The sequence below is a fragment of the Hemiscyllium ocellatum genome, chromosome 12 (genome assembly GCF_020745735.1).
Source record: "Hemiscyllium ocellatum isolate sHemOce1 chromosome 12, sHemOce1.pat.X.cur, whole genome shotgun sequence".
NCBI classification, from domain to species: domain Eukaryota; kingdom Metazoa; phylum Chordata; class Chondrichthyes; order Orectolobiformes; family Hemiscylliidae; genus Hemiscyllium; species Hemiscyllium ocellatum.
In genome coordinates, this window is record NC_083412.1 from 59,183,006 (window position 1) to 59,202,646 (window position 19,641).

Genomic DNA, 19,641 nt, shown 5'->3' on the forward strand with positions numbered 1-19,641 from the left:
CAATTGTACAAGCCTCCACCACTTCCTCTGGCAGCTCATTCCATACACGTACCACCCTCTGTGTGAAAAAGTTGCCCCTTAGGTCTCTTTTATATCTTTCCCCTCTCACCCTAAACCTATGCCCTCTAGTTCTGGACTCCCCAACCCCAGGGAAAAGGCTTTGCCTATTTACCCTATCCATGTCCCTCATAATTTTGTAAACCTCTATAAGATCACCCCTCAGCCTCCGAAAACAGCCCCAGCCTGTCCAGCCTCTCCCTATTGCTCAAATCCTCCAACTCTGGCAACATCCTTGTAAATCTTTTCTGAACCCTTTCAAGTTTCACAACATCTTTCCGATAGGAAGGAGACCAGAATTGCATGCAATATTCCAACAGTGGCCTAAATAATGTCCTGTACAGCCGTAACATGACCTCCCAACTCCTGTACTCAATACCCTGACCAATAAAGGAAAGCATACCAAGCATCATCATCATTACCTTATCTACCTGCGACTCCATTTTCAAGAAGCTCTGAATCTGCACACCAAGGTCTGTTTGTTCAGCAACACTCCCTCGAATCTTAGCAGTGTATAAGTCCTGCTAAGATTTGCTTTCCCAAAATGCAGCATCGCGCATTTATCTGAATTAAACTCCATCTGCCACTTCTCAGCCCATTGGCCCATTTGGTCCAGATCCTGTTGTAATCTGAGGTAACCCTCTTTGCTGTCCACTACACCTCCAATTTTGGTATCATCTGCAAACTTACTAACTGTACCTCTTATGCTCACATCCAAATCATTCATGTCAATGACAAAAATATAGGACCCAGCACTGATCCTTATGGCACTCAATAGATCACAGGCCTCCAGTCTGAAAAACAACCCTCCCCCACCACCCTCTGTCTTCTTCCTTTGAACCCGTTCTATATCCAAATGGCTAGTTTTCCCTGTATTCCATGAGAAGTAACCTTGCAAATCAATCTCTCATGGGGAATCTTGTCGACCGCCTTACTGAAATCCATATAGATCACATCTACCACTCTGCCCTCATCAATCCTCTTTGTTACTTCCTCAAAAGACTTAATCAAGGTTGTGATATATGATTTCCCATGCACAAAACCATGTTGACTATCCCTAATCAGTCCTTGCCTTTCCAAATACATGTACATCCTGTTCCTCAGGATTCCCTCTAACAACATGCCCACCACCGATTTCAGGCTCACAGGTCTGTAGTTCCCTGGCTTGTCCTTACCACCCTTCTTAAACAGTGGCACCATGTTAGCCAACCTCCAGTCCTCCAGCACCTTATCTGTGACTATTGATGATACAAATATCTCAGCAAGAGGCCCAGCAGTCACTTGCCTAGCTTCCCACAGAGTTCTAGGGTACACCTGACAAGGTCCTGGGGATTTATCCACCTTTATACGTTTCAAGACATCAAGCACTTCCTCCTCTGTAATATGGACATTTTGCAAGGTGTCACTATCTATTTCTCTACATTCTATATCTTCCATATCCTTTTCCACTTTAAATACTGATGCAAAATACTCATTTAGTATCTCCTCCATTTTCTGTGGCTCCACACAAAGGCCGCCTTGCTGATCTTTGAGGGGTCCTATTTTCTCCCTGGTTACCTTTTTGTCCTGAACGTATTTGTAAAAACCCTTTGGATTCTCCTTAATTCTATTTGCCAAAGCTATCTCATGTCCCCTTTTTGCCCTCCTGATTTCCCTCTTAAGTATACTCCTACTGCCTTTATACTCTTCTATGGATTCACTCAATCTATCCTGTCTATACCTTACATATGCTCCCTTCTTTTTCTTAACTAAACCCTCAATTTCTTTAGTGATCCAGCATTCCCTATACCTACCAGCCTTTCCTTTCACCCTAACAGGTATATACTTTCACCATTTCTTGTCTCATAGCTGTATAATTCTGAAGGAACAGAAGAAAAGCTCGCTCTGCTAGTTTTCTACTGTCACTCATTGCTATTGTCATTACCTTTTAGTCATAAGTTCTGTATGCTTTGTCTCTGTTTCCCTAAGTAAAGGCCCCAATATAACAATTGTGTATCATAAACTAATTTTGAACTCACAGCTTCCAGGTTTGCGAGCCTGAGAAATGTTATTCCTTAGATAGGTGTGGCCTCATCCTCTAACTGGGTCATCTGCTTGGTGCATTAGAGACCTCTGTCTGTAGCCTGCTGCTCTATGTCATCGTATGCCAACTTCTACTCGAAGAAGAATTCATAAATATTAAATAGCAGCTGCAATCTTTGATGCTTATCTCATTTGACTGTGAGTGTGTAGTGAAATAGAAGAATGAAGCATTGGAGGCAAGTTTCAAAGGGCCAGCATGCGTTGCAAGATGTGAGAGAATGCTTAACAGAAGTGTATGTGGCGGAGAAGCCTCCTTGTACTTGGAACAGTGTGACTTTGTAGATTCAATGATGTTAACCTCAACATAGAGAAGGCAATGTTGAATGTTTTCTAAGGGTATCAGAAAGTTGGCAGGATACTTAATCAGCTGGTTGCATTCTCTTGCTGTACTGGTGAGATTATAAAGTTTCTGCTTCCATTTTTAGCAGTGGGGGCTTGATCCTTAATCACAAAATCCCTACAGTGTGGAAGCAGGCCATTTGGCCCATTGAGTCCACACTGACCCTCTGAAGAGCATCCCACCCAGATCCACCTCCTTGCCCTATCCCAGTAACCCTGCATTTCCCACAAATTTAATGTAATAAAGATGCTGATATTTGCCTTTCCTTTTCCTTCCATGTGACATGGCAAAACCCCATCCCTTTTTCTGTCCCACTATTTCAGTAAAGACCATTTCATATGGCAATTTGCAAAGTTTGAAAATCTTATTCTCCTTTGTTAGTTGCAATTTTTGCCACCCGCAGAACCTTCCTCCTTTTAGTCATATGCAAATTTCCGATTCTGTTCCACATTCCTGACCTTCCCTCCATGTCATCATAGATTTGTAAGACATATGGGTTAGGTCCTGTTTTGGCCAAGATTCCTATTCTATTTCCTACTCAATTATTTACAGGAACTGACCCCAGGCCACTGACAAGCTCAACCTCCTGTGGTGCCAACAGCTACCAGTCCTGTACCCATCCATAGGGCAATGCACATTTCCAGCCCTGTGCCCTGAGTTCTGTATGGAGACACCACTTTGAGCTGTATTCATGTAAAGAACATTACCAATGTTGTTCATTGTTAGAATAATTTGAAGTAGTAAGTGAGCCTCTGAATGAAGCACTGGTCTGCTTTCTTTTTATGTGTTTAGGTTTGCTTGGGTTGGTGACATCATTTCCTGTGGCAATGTCATTTCCTGTTCTTTTTCTCAGGGGATAGTAAATAGGATCCAAGTCAATGTGTTTGTTGATAGCGGTTGGAATGCCATGCTTTTAGGAATTCTCATAGAACATAGAACAAGACAGCACAGAACAGGCACTTCAAGCCTTGATGTTGTGCTGCCTGTGAACTAATCTAAACCCATCCCCCTACACTATCCTACCATCATCCATGTGCTTATCCAAGATTGTTTAAATGCCCCTAATGTGGCTGAATTAACTACATTGGCAGGCAGGGCATTCCACGCCCTTACCACTCTTTGAGCAAAGAACTTGCCTCTGACAACTGTCTTAAATCTATCACCCTTGAATTTGTCACTATGCCACCTCATACAAGCTGATGCCATCATTCTAGCAAAAAGACTTTCACTCTCTACTATACCTAATCCCCTGATCATCTGTTTGTCTCTATCAAATCCCCTCTTATCCACCTTCTCTCCAATAAGAACAGACCCAAGTGTCTCGGCCTTTCCTCATAAGACCTTCCCTCCAGACCAGGCAACATCCTGGCAAATCTCCTCTGTACCCTTTCCAATGCTTCCACATCCTTCATGTATCGGGGTGACCAAAACGATACACAATATTCCAAGTGTGGCCGCATTAGTGTTTTGTATAGTTGCAGCATGACATTACGGTTCCGGAACTCAATATCTCTACCAATAAAACCTAACACACCGTATGCCTTCATAACAGCACTATCAACCTGGATGGCAACTTTCAGGGATCTATGTACATGGACTCCAAGATCCCTCTATACATCTACACTACCAAGAATCTTTCCATTGACCCGGTATTCTGCCTTACTGTTATTCTTCCCAAAGTGAATCACCTCACATTTATCTTCATTGAACTCCATTTGCCACCTCTCAGCCCAATTCTGCAATTTATCCAAGTCCCCCTGCAACCTGCAACATTCTTCCACACTGTCCACTACTCCACCAACTTTAGTGTCATCTCCAAACTTACTAACCCACCCACCTGCGTCCAAGTTATTTATAAAACTAACAAACAGATCCTTGTGGTACACCACTAGCAACCGGACTGCATCAACCACCACTCGTTGCCTTCTTACAGAAAGCCAGTTTCTAATCCATACTGCTACATCACCCTCAATCACATGCCTCTCCATTTCTCCAACAGCCTACCATGCAGAACCTTGTGAAAGGCTTTACTGAAGTCCATGTACACTACATCAACTGCCCTACTCTCATCCACATGCTTGGTTACCTCAAAGAAACCCAATGAGGTTTGTGAGACATGACCGGCCCATGACAAAACAATGTTGACTACCTGAAATCTAATTGTTGCTTGCTAGATGATTATAAATCCTATCTCTTATAATACTTTCCAAAACTTTTCCTACAACAGACGTAAGACTCACAGGTCTATAATTACCTGGGTCATCTCTACTGCCCTTCTTGAACAAGGGCACAACATTTGTAATCCTCCAGTCCTCTGGTACTAAACCAGTAAACAATGATGACTCAAAGATCAAGGCCAAAGACTCCACCATCTCCTCCCTAACTTGCCAGAGAATCCTCGGATAAATTCCATCTGGCTACTTTCACTCCTTCTAGAATTGATAACACCTCTTCCTTACTAACCTCGATCCTTTCTAGTCTAATATCCTGTATCTCATTCTTCTACTCTTCAATATTGTCCTTTTCCTGAGTGAAAACAGTTGAGATTTAGCACCTCTCCAGTCCACACACAACTTTCCACTTCTATCCTTGACTGCCTCAATTCCTACCTTAGTCGTCCATTTATTCCTCACCTACCTGTAGAAAGCTTTAGGGTTCTCCTTTATTCCACCTGCTAAAGAATGCTCATGTCCTGTCCTTGCTCTTCTTAACTCTCTCTTTAAATCCTTCCCAGCTAACCTGCAACTCTCAATCGCCTCATTTGAACCATCTCGTATCAACGTCACATACTCCTCCTTCTTCCGCTTAACAAGAGATACAATTTCTTTAGTTAACCACAGTTCCCTTACCTTCTCACTTCCTACCTGCCTGACAGGGACATACCTATCAAGGACATGCAATATCTGTTCCTTAAACCAGCTCCATATTTTGAATGTCCCCATCCCCTGCATTTTGCTACCCCATTCTGTGCATCCTAAGTCTTGCCTAATCGTATTGTAATTGCCCTTCCCCCATCTATAACTCTTGCCCTGTGACATGTACCTATCCCTTTCCATTGCTAAACTAAACGTAACATAATTATGATCACTCTCTCCAAAGTGCTCGCCTACCACTAAATCAAATGCCTGGCCTGGTTCATTACCAAGCACCAGATCCAGTGTGGCTTCCCCTCTTGCTGGCCCTTCGACATACTGTGTCAGGAAACCCTCCTGCACACATTGGACAAAAACTGATCCATCTGACGTACTAGAGTTATAGTATTTCTCCTCAATGCTGGTGAAGTTAAAGTCCTCCATAATGACCACCCTGTTCCTTTTACTCCTATCCAGAATCGTTTTTCTGATCCTCTCCTCCACGTCCCTGGAACTTTGCGGAGGCCTATAAAAATTCCCCAGCAGTGTGACCTCTCCTCTCCTGTTTCCAACCTCAGCCCATACCACCTCAGTAGACAAGTCCTTGTCAAAAGTCCTTTCAGCCACCATTATAATGTTCTTGACTAACAAGGCCACACCTCCTCCTCTTTTATCGCCTTTCCTGTTCTTAATGAAAGATCTAAACCCTGGAACCTGCAACATCCATTTCTCACCATGCTCTATCCATTTCTCCGAAATGGCCACAACATCGAAGTCCCAGGTACCTATCCATGCTGCAAGCTCACTACCTTATTCCGGATACTCCTGGCATTGAAGTAGACACACTTCAAACCAGCACACTCCTGTGACTGTGAAATCCTGTCCATGCCTTCCCTACTCTCATCCTCCTGTGTACTGGAACTACATCTCCAGTTCCCATCCCACTGCTGAGCTAATTTAAGTCCACCCAAATAGCACTAGCAAATTTCCCACCCAGGGTATTAGTACCCCTCTGGTTCAACTGAAGACCACCCTGTTTGTAGAGGTCCACCTTCCCCAGAATGAGCCTCAATTACCTGAAACCCTCCCTCCTGCACCATCACTGCAGCCACGTGTTCAGCTGATATCTCTCTCTATTCTTTGCCTCACTATCACGTGGCACAGGTAACAAACCAGAGATGATAACACTGTTTGTTCTTGCTCTCAGCTTCCATCCTAGCTCCCTAAAATCCTGCCTTACATCACTATCCCTCTTTCTGCCCATGTCATTAGTACATATGTAGACCACGACATGGGGCTGGCCACCCTCTTCCTTCAGGACCCCAAAGACATGATCCAAGACATCATGGATCCTGGCACCTGGGAGGCAACACACCAACCGTGAGTCTCGTTGGTTCCAACAAACCCTCTATCTGACCCTCTAACAATTGAGTCCCCAGTGACTAAGACTCTCCTCCTTTCCCTCCTTCCCTTCTGTGCAACAGGGGCAGACTGTGTCAGAGAGCTTTGGTAAGTCGGCGTCACCACCGCCCCCAACAGTTTTCCAGGGGAACAACCATAGGGGATCTTTGCACTGACTGTTTTTCCCCTTTCGAACAGTTACCCAGCTTTCTTCGTGCCAAGGAGTAACTGCTTCCCTGTAAATCTTATCTATCACAGCTTCTGCCTCCCGAATGATCCAAAGTTCATCCACATCCCGCTCAAGTTCCCTAACACGGTCTTGGAGGAGTGAGGCTTAGATGCCTTCCTGCAGAACCCGAATGGGACACTAATGGTGTTCCTCACCTCAAACATAATGCAGGAGGAACATTCCTCTCCCTGCACTGCTATCTCTGCTAGTCCCCTTTTCAAAATGTAGAAAAGAAGAGAAGCTTACGTGATGTGTCATCATGAATGTCTCTGTTTGGCTTGTCCTAGGATGAATGTGTTGTCCCTGTCAAAGTGCCGTCCTTCCTCATCTGTATGTAAGGATACTAGTGAGAGTGGGTCATGTCCTTTTGTGGCTAGTTGATGTTCATGTATCCTGGTCACTAGTTTTCTGCCTGTTTGTCCAATGTAGTGTTTGTTACTGTTCTTGCAAGGTGTTTTGTAAGTGACATTAGTTTTGCTAATCGTCTGTATAGGGTCTTTCAAGTTCATTGGCTGCTGTTTTAGTGTGTTGGTGGGTTTGTGGGCTACCATGATGCCAAGAGGTCCGAGTAGTCTGGCAGTCATTTCTGAGATGTCTTTGATGTAGAGGAGATTGGCTAGGTTTTCTGGACATGTTTTGTTCACTTGTTGGGGTTTGTTAACTGAGAAATTGGCAGATTGTGTTCATTGGCTACCTGTTCTTTTTGAATACATGGTATAGGTGATTTTCCTCTGCTCTGCATAGTTCCTCTGTGCTGCAGTGTGTGGTGGCTTGTCAAAATAATGTTCTGATGCAGCCTAGCTTGTGGGTGTTGGGATGCTTGCTTCTGGAGTTCAGTATTTGGTCCGTATGTGTTGTTTTCCTGTAGATGCTGGTTTGAAGTTCCCCATTGGCTGTTTGCTATACTGCAACATCTAGGAATGGCAGTTTATTGTTGTTTTCCTCCTCTTTAGTAAATTTTATGCCAGTAAGGGTATTATTGATGGTCTTGAAGTTTCCTCTAATTTGTTTTGTTTGGGTCCACGTGACAGACCCAAAGTTTGGATTGGATGTTTGACAGAACTATTTGTACGAGTCTCTGCATTACTGCCTCTGCTAAGAACTCTGATATCGGAGATCCCATGGGTGTTCCGTTGGGCTGTCTGTAGGTTTTATTATTGAAGGTGAAGTGGGTGGTAAAGCATAGGCCCATTAGCCAATGTTGACCATGCTGAGGAAGTTAGTGATGTTTGGTGGATATTTGTTTTGTTCTTCTAATAATGTAGTCAGTGCTTCCTTGGCCAGGTTGATGTTGATGGATGTGAACAGGGGTGTTACATCAAAGGAGATCATTATTTCATCCTGTTCTATCTTGGTGTCTTTGATGGTCTTCAGGAATTCTTGGGTGGAGTGGATGGAGTGGCGTGAATCTCCTACTAAGTGTTTTAGTCTTTTGTTTAGCTCCTTGGCCAATCTGGAAGTTGATGTTCCAGGTAGCGAGACAATGGGTCTGAGGGGGGCTCCTGGTTTGTGAATTTTGGGTAATCCATAGAAGCGTGGTGTGTTGGATCCATTTGATTTCATTTTATGAAAGTCAGTCTTATTTCTATTCATGTGTATTGAGTGTGTTTCCTTCCTTTTTCCTGCTTTGGTGCGACTATCTGTCTGATGGTTTGCTGGATTTCCTCTGTGAGTTGGTTGTCTTTTAGCATTGTTTCTAATACTGCCAAGAAATCTTTCTTGTCTGCATTCCCAAAGTTGTAATTTAATCCTCTTACTAAGACAGCTTTTTCAGTGTCTGTTAAGAGTCGGTCAGATAAGATTTGTATCCATGCTTCTGTATTGTCTGTGTTGTTATTTTAGAGTCATAGAGATGTACAACATGGAAACAACTTGGGTCCAACCCATCCATGCTGACCAGATATCCCAACCCAATCTAGTCCAACCTGCTAGCACCCGGCGCATATCCCTTCAAACCCTTTCTAATCATATACCCATCCAAATGCCTCTTAAATGTTGTAGTTGTACCATTCTCCACCACTTCCTCTGGTGGTTCATTCCATACACATAGCACCCTCTGCATGAAAATGTTGCCCCATAGGTCTCTTTTATATCTTCCCCCTCTCACCCTAAACATATGCCCTCTAGTTCTGGACTCCCCCACCCCAGGGGAAAAAACTATCCTATCCATGCCACTCATGATTTTGTAAACCTCCAAAAGGTCACCCGTCAGCCTCCGACGCTCCAGGGAAAACAGCCCCAGCCTGTTCAACTTCTCCCTATAGCTCAGATCCTCCAACCCTGGCAACATCCTTGTAAATCTTTTCTGAACCCTTTCAAGTTTCACAACATCTTTCCGATAGGAAGGAGACAAGTATTCTAATAGTGGCACGCAGTAATCTAATAATGGCCTAATCAATGTCCTGTACAGCTGCAACTTGACCTCCCAACTCCAGTACTCAGCACTCTTCTGACCAATTTGTGTAAGTTTGTCTATTGCTTTCTGCAAGTCTAGTTTTTTCGTTTTCTGTGTTTGTCGTTATCTAATGTCTACTGTTTGTTGAACTGTGTCTGTCCATTCATGGTCTGTTGCATATATGAGTAAATTTTTTGGCACAAAAATGTCCCAGTTATATTTATGAAGTCTGTTGAGGGCATCATTATTCATTTCTCTATGCATTCTGCGACTGTTTTGCTCTGCTATTCTTTTGGCTAGTGGGGTGTTAAGGGGAGGTTTGTATTTAAGACATTTAGGTAGTATCTGTTTCCTTAGTGATTCGTTCAGGCAGTACAGCTATTTGCAGCATTCAGGCCAGTTTTAGCTTATTGCGCCCATAGACATTAACAAGTTTTGAGAAGATTTGTAGCTCAGGTTGAGGTTCTGGATGTAGGTTTGTTCACTGAGCTGGAAGGTTTGTTTTCAGATGTTTTGTTGACATACTAGATATTATTAGTGAGCCTCTAGATGAGGCACTGGTTACATGGCCCACTTTCTTTTTATGTATTTAGGTTTCCTTGGGTTGGTGATGTCATTTGCTATAGTGACATCATTTTAGAATATAGCATATAGAACATAGAACACTATTTTCTATGGTAATGTCATTTCCTGTTCTTTTTCTCAGGGGGTGGTAAATGGGATCCAAGTCGATGTGTTTGTTGATAGAGTTCCGGTTAGAATGCTTCTAGGAATTCTTGTGCATGTCTCTGTTTGGCTTGTCCCAGGATGGATGTGTTGTCCTTCCTCATCTGTATGGAAGGATACTCAACAACAAACCCAAACAAGCACACAAAACACATCCAGAAACCCGAGCCACTCTTTTCTACATCAAAAATGTCTCAGAAATGACTGCCAGACTACTCAGACCTCTTGGCATTATGGTAGCCCACAAACCTACAACACACTAAAACAGCAGCGAATGAACTTGAAAGATCCTAGACAGACAAGCAAAACTAATGTCAATTACAAAATATTTTGCAACAGCTGTAACAAACACTACGTTAGACAAACAGGCAGAAAACTAGCCACCAGGCTGTATAAACATCAACTAGTCACAAAAGGACATGACGCACTCTCACTAGTATCCTTACATACAGATGAGGAAGAAAACCACTTTGACTGGGACAACATTGTCCATCCTAGGACAAACCAAACAGAGACACGCATGAGAGTTCCTAGAAGCATGGCATCCCACCTGAACACATTGACTTGGATCCCATTTACCACTCCCTGAAAAAAAACAGGAAATGACATTACCACAGGAAATGATGCCACCACAGGAAATGACATCACCAACCCAAGGAAGCCTAAACACATAAAATGAAAGTGGACCATGCCACCAGTGCTTCATCCAGAGGCTCATTGATGATGTTACCTAGTATGGTGACAAAACGTCTGAAAATGAACCTTCCAGCTCAGTGAGCAAACCCACATCCAGAATAAATGCAATAATGGCATGGTTTCTCAAATAACTAGACTTGTCCTGGAGATTGTGATGTTATGAAATGGGGTAAACCCTCCTGCTTAATTTAAAACCAGCAACACAGAAAATATTTTTCCTGTGCAGTAATCTGTAAAAATTTGAGTGGCCAAGAAATATTTAAAGTAAAAATTAACAACTTTATTTCTTAAAGTATAACAGAGAATAATTAACTAACGCTATGTATAGGTCCTTACTCTAACCTATCTTTTATCTCCCTTCTATAATACTAGTCTGATAAAACTCCCAATTAAAATTTATAAAACAAGACTTATCTCAAAACCAGGCAGTTTTTGTTTCTTTTATTTGGATCTTCCTGTGTGTTGTTTTCTTCTTCTTTGGAATTTCTGTGTCACAGGTTACTGATTGAAAAGGTACCTTTTAAGAGAGCTATTTTTAGGCAGTCTGTTTACATTCCGGGCTTGGCAGTTCTCCTTTCAACTGTTCAATTTTTCCCGGTCTTATACCCCCCAAAGCATTGGATTATGTCATTGGCTTTTCAGATTGTCAATATACTAAATACAAACCGGATTGGAGTTTGGTATTTTTCTGAGTATAATTTAAACTGATTGCCCAAATTCAAATTTGTTTTTGTCTCCAGGTAACAAGCTAATCGAGTTGTTCGACCAAGTGTTACATTGTTACCTTATTGAGAACACTTGGTGCTATGTCTGGTAGTTCTACAGCTTTTAACGCTCTTAAAATACTCTTACATCTTCATAACAGTGACACTGAAAAAAATGTCAATCATGCGGCACGGTGGCACAGTGGTTAGCACTGCTGCCTCACAGCGCCTGTAGACCCGGGTTCAATTCCCGACTCAGGCGACTGACTGTGTGGAGTTTGCACGTTCTCCCCGTGTCTGCGTGGGTTTCCTTCGGGTGCTCCGGTTTCCTCCCACAGTTCAAAGATGTGCGGGTCAGGTGAATTGGCCAAGCTAAATTGCCCGTAGTGTTAGGTAAGGGGTAAATGTAGGGGTATGGGTGGGTTGCGCTTCGGCGGGTCGGTGTGGACTTGTTGGGCCGAAGGGCCTGTTTCCACACTGTAAGTCTAAAAAACCTAGACTTGTTACAGAAGGAGAAGATAGCCCCAAATTACCCCAGGGTTGGGTCGTTTAATCAAAATAAAGCAGTGTCTCTATTTTGCCAGGTCATTGGTAATGTTGATATTTCCCATTTGGCCTTTTTAAAGGAAGGGGTTCCTGTCTGTTCCTTACATGGCTAACATTGTCAGCTCTTTTGATAGGAGATTCCACTTCTCTAGCTCGCCATGAACCTGGTGAAATTCTGGCAGACAGAACACTGACTGCAATAAGGCATATGAATCCCAGATGGTACAAGTGTACGTCTACTTTGGGGAGGAGCATCCATGCAGGGAAAACAGCCTGTATTTCTGAAGCAAAGCTGAACTTGTTCATAAATCGTATAAGGAATGGAGAGTTCAAAAAGAGCACTGCTGAGTCCTGGGGGGTGGTATGGGAGAGGAGAAGGCTGCTGGGCAAACATATCACCTCTCCGCCCGCCCCCAACTGATATACATTTGTACATTTCAGCTACTTGGGTGGGACAAGCAAGTATCAAAGCTGTGACTTGAGATGCCTTCTGTTGAGTCTGAAATTCCCTGTAGGGTCAGCACTTGGAGAACATTGAAATTGAGACACCCACACATCAGAAAAGCATTTGAGTTATGCCAGAAACTTGGAATGTTGAGAATCCTGTTAGAGGGTTCTTAGTGATTCAGACCTCTTGGTGTATTGGCAGATTGAATAGAATGGACATAGGAAAGTTAATGCTTGTTCATTTTAGAACAGCAAATTGAAATTGCAGCATGATATATCAATGTACAAATGCTAAATACATATGTTTGTAATCCTACCCTCTAATTTTAGCAGGTAGAGTTATAGACCAAAACATTAATGTGCTAATATCCATGATGTGATTCTTAGAACTTGAAGGACAATTAGAATCAAATACAAGAGCTAAGACAGCTTCATGGGTTGATATTTTCCCCTTGTAAGTAATGCTAATCTCCACCTCTTTCCTAGCTTTTGTCTATTCTGGGAGGTGATGATCAAGTGGTATTATCACTGACCTGTTAATCTGGTGACCCAAGTCTGGTGACCAGGGGGCCTGGATTCAAAGAGTAAAAAATGAGGTCTGCAGATGCTGGAGATCACAGCTGCAAATGTGTTGCTGGTCAAAGCACAGCAGGCCAGGCAGCATCTCAGGAATAGAGAATTCGACGTTCGAGCATAAGCCCTTCATCAGGAATAAGAGAGAGAGAGCCAAGCAGGCTAAGATAAAAGGTAGGGAGGAGGGACTAGGGGGAGGGGCGATGGAGGTGGGATAGGTGGAAGGAGGTCAAGGTGAGGGTGATAGGCCGGAGTGGGGTGGGGGCGGAGAGGTCAGGAAGAGGATTGCAGGTTAGGAGGGCGGTGCTGAGTTGAGGGAACCGACTGAGACAAGGTGGGGGGAGGGGAAATGAGGAAACTGGAGAAATCTGAATTCATACCTTGTGGTTGGAGGGTTCCCAGGCGGAAGATGAGGCGCTCCTCCTCCAGCCGTCGTGTAGTTGTGTTCTGCCGGTGGAGGAGTCCAAGGACCTGCATGTCCTCGGTGGAGTGGGAGGGAGAGTTAAAGTGTTGAGCCACGGGGTGATTGGGTTGGTTGGTTCGGGCGGCCCGGAGGTGTTCTCTGAAGCGTTCCGCAAGTAAGCGGCCTGTCTCCCCAATATAGAGGAGGCCACATCGGGTGCAGCGGATGCAATAGATGATGTGTGTGGAGGTACAGGTGAACTTGTGGCAGATATGGAAGGATCCCTTGGGGCCTTGGAGGGAAGTGAGTGTGGAGGTGTGGGCGCAAGTTTTACATTTCCTGCGGTTGCAGGGGAAGGTGCCGGGGGTGGAGGTTGGGTTGGTGGGGGGTGTGGATCTGACGAGGGAGTCACGAAGGGAGTGGTCCTTGCGGAACGCTGATAGGGGAGGGGAGGGAAATATATCCTTGGTGGTGGGGTCCGTTTGGAGGTGGCGGAAATGGCGGCGGATGATACGTTGTATGCGGAGGTTGGTGGGGTGGTAGGTGGGAACCAGTGGGGTTCTGTCTTGGTGGCGGTTGGAGGAGCGGGGCTCAAGGGCGGAGGAGCGGGAAGTGGAGGAGATGCGGTGGAGGGCATCGTCGATCACGTCTGGGGGGAATCTGTGGTCCTTGAAGAAGGAGGCCATCTGGGCTGTGCGGTGTTGGAATTGGTCCTCCTGGGAGCAGATGCGGCGGAGACGAAGGAATTGGGAATATGGGATGGCGTTTTTACAGGGGGCAGGGTGGGAGGAGGTGTATGGGGGAATTTGAATTCAATAAAAGTCTAGAATTAGGAGTCTGATGGTCAATGTGAAACCTGTTGTTGATAGCTGGAAAAATTCTCCTGGTTCACTAATGTCCTTTATAGTGAGGGAAACAGCCATCCTTATCTGGTCTGGCCTACACGTGACTACAGATCCGCAGCAATGCAGTTGACTCTTAACTGCCCTCTGGGCGACTAGGGATTGGCAACAAATGCTGGCCTCGTGATGCCTTCATGCTGTGAATGAATTTAAAAAGAATTAAAAATTTTGACTCCATTTTCGTTTCCAATTGAAATATTCCTTTAACCCTGGAAAGCAGTAATTACTCATGAACATTTTCATACTGGGAATCAATGGTGCTCTGTAGGCAGCTTACTGTGAACTTTAAAATTAAGCAAGTTTTGAAATATAAGACAGAATTGTAAGATGTCCTTTTTCTCCCCATCGCATTGTACCTGCAAAGTGTACTAGCATTGCCTATCTACAAACAGTTTCTCAAATCATTGGTAGCCAAATATTCATTCTTAATGTGTGAACTTAATATTTTAAGATATATTTTTGTTTAATCATTAATTTTTTTTGTCTTTTTCTTAGTTATTCCAGACACACTCAGTGCAACATCGGTACCCCAGACCCTAGATAAAGTTGAAGGTGACTCCCTGGAACTGGTCTGTGAAGTATCTAAACAAACAGCACAGCACACACATGTGGCTGTCACATGGTACATACAGAAGGGAAATCAGAACCTCAAGGTCATCTCTCTCACACGAGATTTCATCCTACGTTCTGGAGATTCATACAAACAAAGGCAGGCATCAGGAGATGTACGATTGGATAAGATTGGAGCGACTTCATTCAAACTCACCATCTATAAACTGCAGGCATTTGATCAAGGAGAGTTCTACTGTGAGGCTAGAGAATGGATCCAAGATCCAGATCGGTCTTGGTTCACCATAGCTACCAAGCGCACTGACAAAACAATTGTGAATATAAAAGCTACTGGTAAGTGGTTGTCATTGAAAAGCTGTGATCACCATCGCTATTATAGGAGCAAGCAGAGAATAATGCATTGTGGGCATATAACATACAGTGTGAGAAAGGTAACACCAAATTAGTTAGGTCAGGTTTCTGGAGCAACAAGAAATGATTATCGCCTGAATGCACTCTGAAAGACAGAACACATTAGCCATTGATGCCAAACAGAGAGTAAGTATGGAGCTGAGTAGAAATATTAGAGAATAACCATACACAATTACTTATATAAACAATTGGTTAGATAGTAGTGCCCTTAACTTATTTGTCAGTTACATTTAGCTGCACACAACTGAGTTAACATTCAACATTGATAAATTTCTCAAACACCATAGGCTAAGGGAAGATGCATTAAATACAGAAAGCTGTGTCAGCTTGGCTTCATGAAGTTGGCCCACCCTGGGCGGTTTTACTAACAGCAGAGCTGGATGTTATCTGCTAGGGGCCAAAGACAGGTTCTACATGAATTTGGAAAGGCAAGGTCTGACGAGGGATAGTCAGCATAGCTTTGTGATTGGGAAATTGTGTCTCAAAAATTTAATTGCGTTTTTTGAAGAGGTGGCCAAAAATATAGATTAAGGCAGAGGGGTAAAGAGTGTAGGTTTTAGGTGCTAGGGGAAAAATTTTAAAAAGACCTGAGGGGCAACATTTTCACATAGAAGGTATTTTTAGATTAGATTAGCTTCCCTACAGTATGGAAACAGGCCCTTCGGCCCAACAAGTCCACACCAACCCTCTTAAGAGTAACCCATCCAGACCCATTCCCCTACACTATATTTACCCATGACTAATGCACCTAACATAATGGGCAATTTATCTTGGCCAATTCACCTGACCTGCACATCTTTGGATTATGGGAGGAAACTGGAGGGTGGTGAGTATATGGAATGAGCTGTCAGAGGAAATGGTAGATGCAGGTACAATTGCAACATTTAAAAGGACATTTGGATAGGTAGATGGATAGGAAAGTTTAGACAGTTATGGGCCAAACACAGGCAAATTGGGAAATTTGGCTGGCATGGACAAGATTGGCCGAAGAGAATGTTTCCATGCTGTATGACCTAACAGAGCAATTAGCATTGTGTCAGTGGTGCATTTACTGCTTGCCACTTGTCACTTAAGTCAAGGTGCCCTCCCTCCCAGTGAATGCCCGGGTAGAGTTGCTTTTTGTAACGCAAAGTGGGGACTACAGTTTCCCAGCAATTTCTCTTTAGGGAGTTTTCTTGTCAAGTACTGAGGCCTATTTTTTATTAAAGATGTTTCTGCTGCCATCTGGACTCTGTAGCCCCAACTCCTGGTGGTGCTGCTGAGTTTTCAACCCTCTGTAATAAAAACAAGACAGTGGAGAAACTCAGTGGATCTGACAGTATCTGTGGGGGAATGGGGAGACAGAGCTAACTTTTTGAGTCCTAAATGACTCTTCAATTCTAATTCTAGAGATGCTCTGCTGAGACTTTTAGCTCTGCTCTAGATTTTTTTAAGTTAAAAACAGTCCCAACTACCTGTAGTGAGGGAGGAAAGGTGGTTAGTGACGACAGTTTGATAAATTGTTAAAGATCACAAGGAGAGTGAGCTGGGGAATTGATTGTAAAGGTGAGAATATTATGCTGCAGTTAAATAGTCATTGTTGAGACCACATCAATTTTGATCTCCTTATTTAAGAAAGGACATAATTGCAACATAAGTAGTTCAAAGAAGGTCCACTCAACTGATTCCTGGTATTAAGTGGTTATCTTAGAGGATAGGTTGGGTCTGTTTCGATTGAAGTTAAGAAGAATAAATAGTGTTTCTAGGAGAGACTAGACATAGGGAACACAATTTAACCAACACAGAATCACAGAATTATTGCAATGTGGAAGGAGCTCATACGGTCCATCCTCCCTGCACCAGCTCGGAATTTCTAGTACAGCTGTAACATAAATGAGAAGAAATTTTTCCTTTATCAAATTCTCTTCTCTGTGCTGGAGACAAGGTCATTGAACATTTTTACAACTGTATTAGATGGGTTTTTGATTAACAACAGAGTCAAGTAGGTAGTAGATAGGGAAGTAGGTGGGGGGTGGAGGGAGTGGAGTAGTATTATCGCTAGACTGTTAATCCCAATAATGTTCTAGGGACCAGGGTTCATATCCAACCATGATTAAAATGATAAAGAATAATGTCTGGAATTAAAAGTCTAATGATGAACTCAAATCTATTGTCAATTGCTACAAAAACCCATCTAGTTTACTCCTATCCTTTTACAGACCTCATCACCAGGGGCATATTTTCCTCCCCATCCTTACCTACGTTCCGCAGAGACCTTTGCCTCTGCGACTCCCTTGTTAGGTCCATGCTCCTCCACCAACTCAGCCTCCATTCCCAGCACCTTCCCTTGCTGCCACACGCACACCTACCACCAACCCCCGTCCCAAACCTTTCAATCAAGGCCCCAAAGGATCCTTCCACATTCAGCAGAGATTCTCCTGCACCTCAACACAAGTCATCTACTGTGTCCGTTGCTCTCGATGTGGTTTCCTCTACAATGGAGAGACAGGATGCCACCTTGCAACATCTCTGGGACACATGCACTAAACAACCCCACCACCTTGTGGCCAAACACTTCAACTTTCCTTCACTCTCGGCCGAGGATATGCAAGTCCTGGGCCTCCTCCACCACCAAATGCTAGCCATCCAACGTATTGGGACCTTCCAACTGCACGGGATCAAAGTTGATTTCACCGGTTTCCTCATCTCCCCTACCCCCACCTTATCCTAGATCCAACAACCCCCCCCAACTCACCACCGCCCTCTACCTGTCCATCTTCCTTCCTACCTGCTCCAACCTCCTTTCCGACTTATTACCATCACCCCCCACCTTCATCTACCAATCGCATTCCCAGCTACCTTCTCCCCAGCCCCAGCCTCCTCCCATGTATCTCTCAGCCCCTTGGGCCACCATCAAGTGCTTATGCTCGAAACATCAATTCTCTTGCTCCTCAGATGCTGCCTGACTGGCTGTGTTTTTCCAGCGTCACACTTTTTAACTCTGATCTCCAGCATCTGTAATCCTCACTTTGTCCCTAATCATGTCCTTTAGGAAAGGAAACTCCCATGCTTACCTAGTCTGACCTACATATGACTCCAGACCCTCAGCAATGTGGCTGAGTCTCAACTGCCCCTCTGGGCAATTCAGGATGGGCAATAAATACAGGCCTAGTCAGCGATGCCCTCATCCCATGAATGATCAAAAAAAAATAAGTAGAGGTACCACAAACACATCAATCATGGTCTTATTAAAAGGCTGGAGGAGAAAGTGAGGACTGCAGATGCTGGAGCTCAGAGCTGAAAATGTGTTGCTGGAAAAGTGCAGCAGATCAGGCAGCATCCAAGGAACACGAGATTCGACGCTTCGGACATAAGCCCTTCTTCAGGAATGAGGAAAGTGTGGAATGAGGAAAGTGTGGACACTTTCCTCATTCCTGAAGAAGGGCTTATGCCCAAAACGTCGAATCTCCTGTTCCTTGGATGCTGCCTGACCCGCTGCGCTTTTCCAGCAACACATTTTCAGCTTAATAAAAGGCTGAGCAGGTTCAAGGCAAGGTCGCCGATTTCTCAATTTATTATGTTCTAGGAATCTTTTTATTCAGTGAATGGTAATTAATAGAACCCGCTAGCCATAAGGGTGAGGGAAGTGCTTTCAAGAGGTATTTGGGCAGGCATTTTAGGGGAAATAGATTTGCAGGATGGTGGCTCAGTGGTTAGCACTGCTACCTCACATTGCCAGGGACCCAGGTTCAATTCCAGCCTCTGTCTGTGTTGAGTTTGGACATTCTCCCCATGTCTGTATGGATTCCCTCAGGGTGCTCCAGTTTGCTCCCACAGGACAAAGATGTGCAGGTTCGGTGAATTGGCCATGCTAAATTGCCTAAGTGCTCAGGGATGTGTAGGTTAGGTGCATTAGTCAGGGGTAAATGTAGACTAATAGGGTATTGGAATGGCTCTGGATGGGATACTCTTCAGAGGGTCAATGTGGACTTGGGTCAAATGGCCTGTTTCCATACTGTAGGGATTCTATGGTGAGGACCATGGGGAATGGAAGTAAGTGGATTACTCTTACAGAGAATTGGCATGGATTGGCTTCTTTCTGTATCACAAAGATTTTACAACTCTGTGAAAATGCTGTGCCAAGCAGCAGCTAAAATATGAAACTAAAACAGAACTGACTGGCAAAACACAGCAGGTTTGGGAACTTCTGTGGAAGAAAGCAGAGTTAACTCTTTGACTCTTCATTGGAACACCATACTCTGCTTTCTCCCCACAAAAGTTGCCAGGCCGTGTTTCACCAGCAATTTCTCTTTTTGGTTCAGATCTCC

General features: G+C 43.9%; 1 protein-coding gene across 1 annotated transcript in view; it reads left to right on the forward strand.

Moving 5' to 3' along the window:
• Positions 1 to 19,641, forward strand: part of LOC132821074 (immunoglobulin superfamily member 3-like) — a 202,710-nt gene that overhangs the window by 115,108 nt on the left and 67,961 nt on the right. Inside the window, exon 3 of the mRNA XM_060833592.1 lies at positions 14,849 to 15,256. Within this exon, the coding sequence (XP_060689575.1) occupies positions 14,849 to 15,256 (408 nt within the window). The remainder of the gene's footprint in view (positions 1 to 14,848; positions 15,257 to 19,641) is intronic.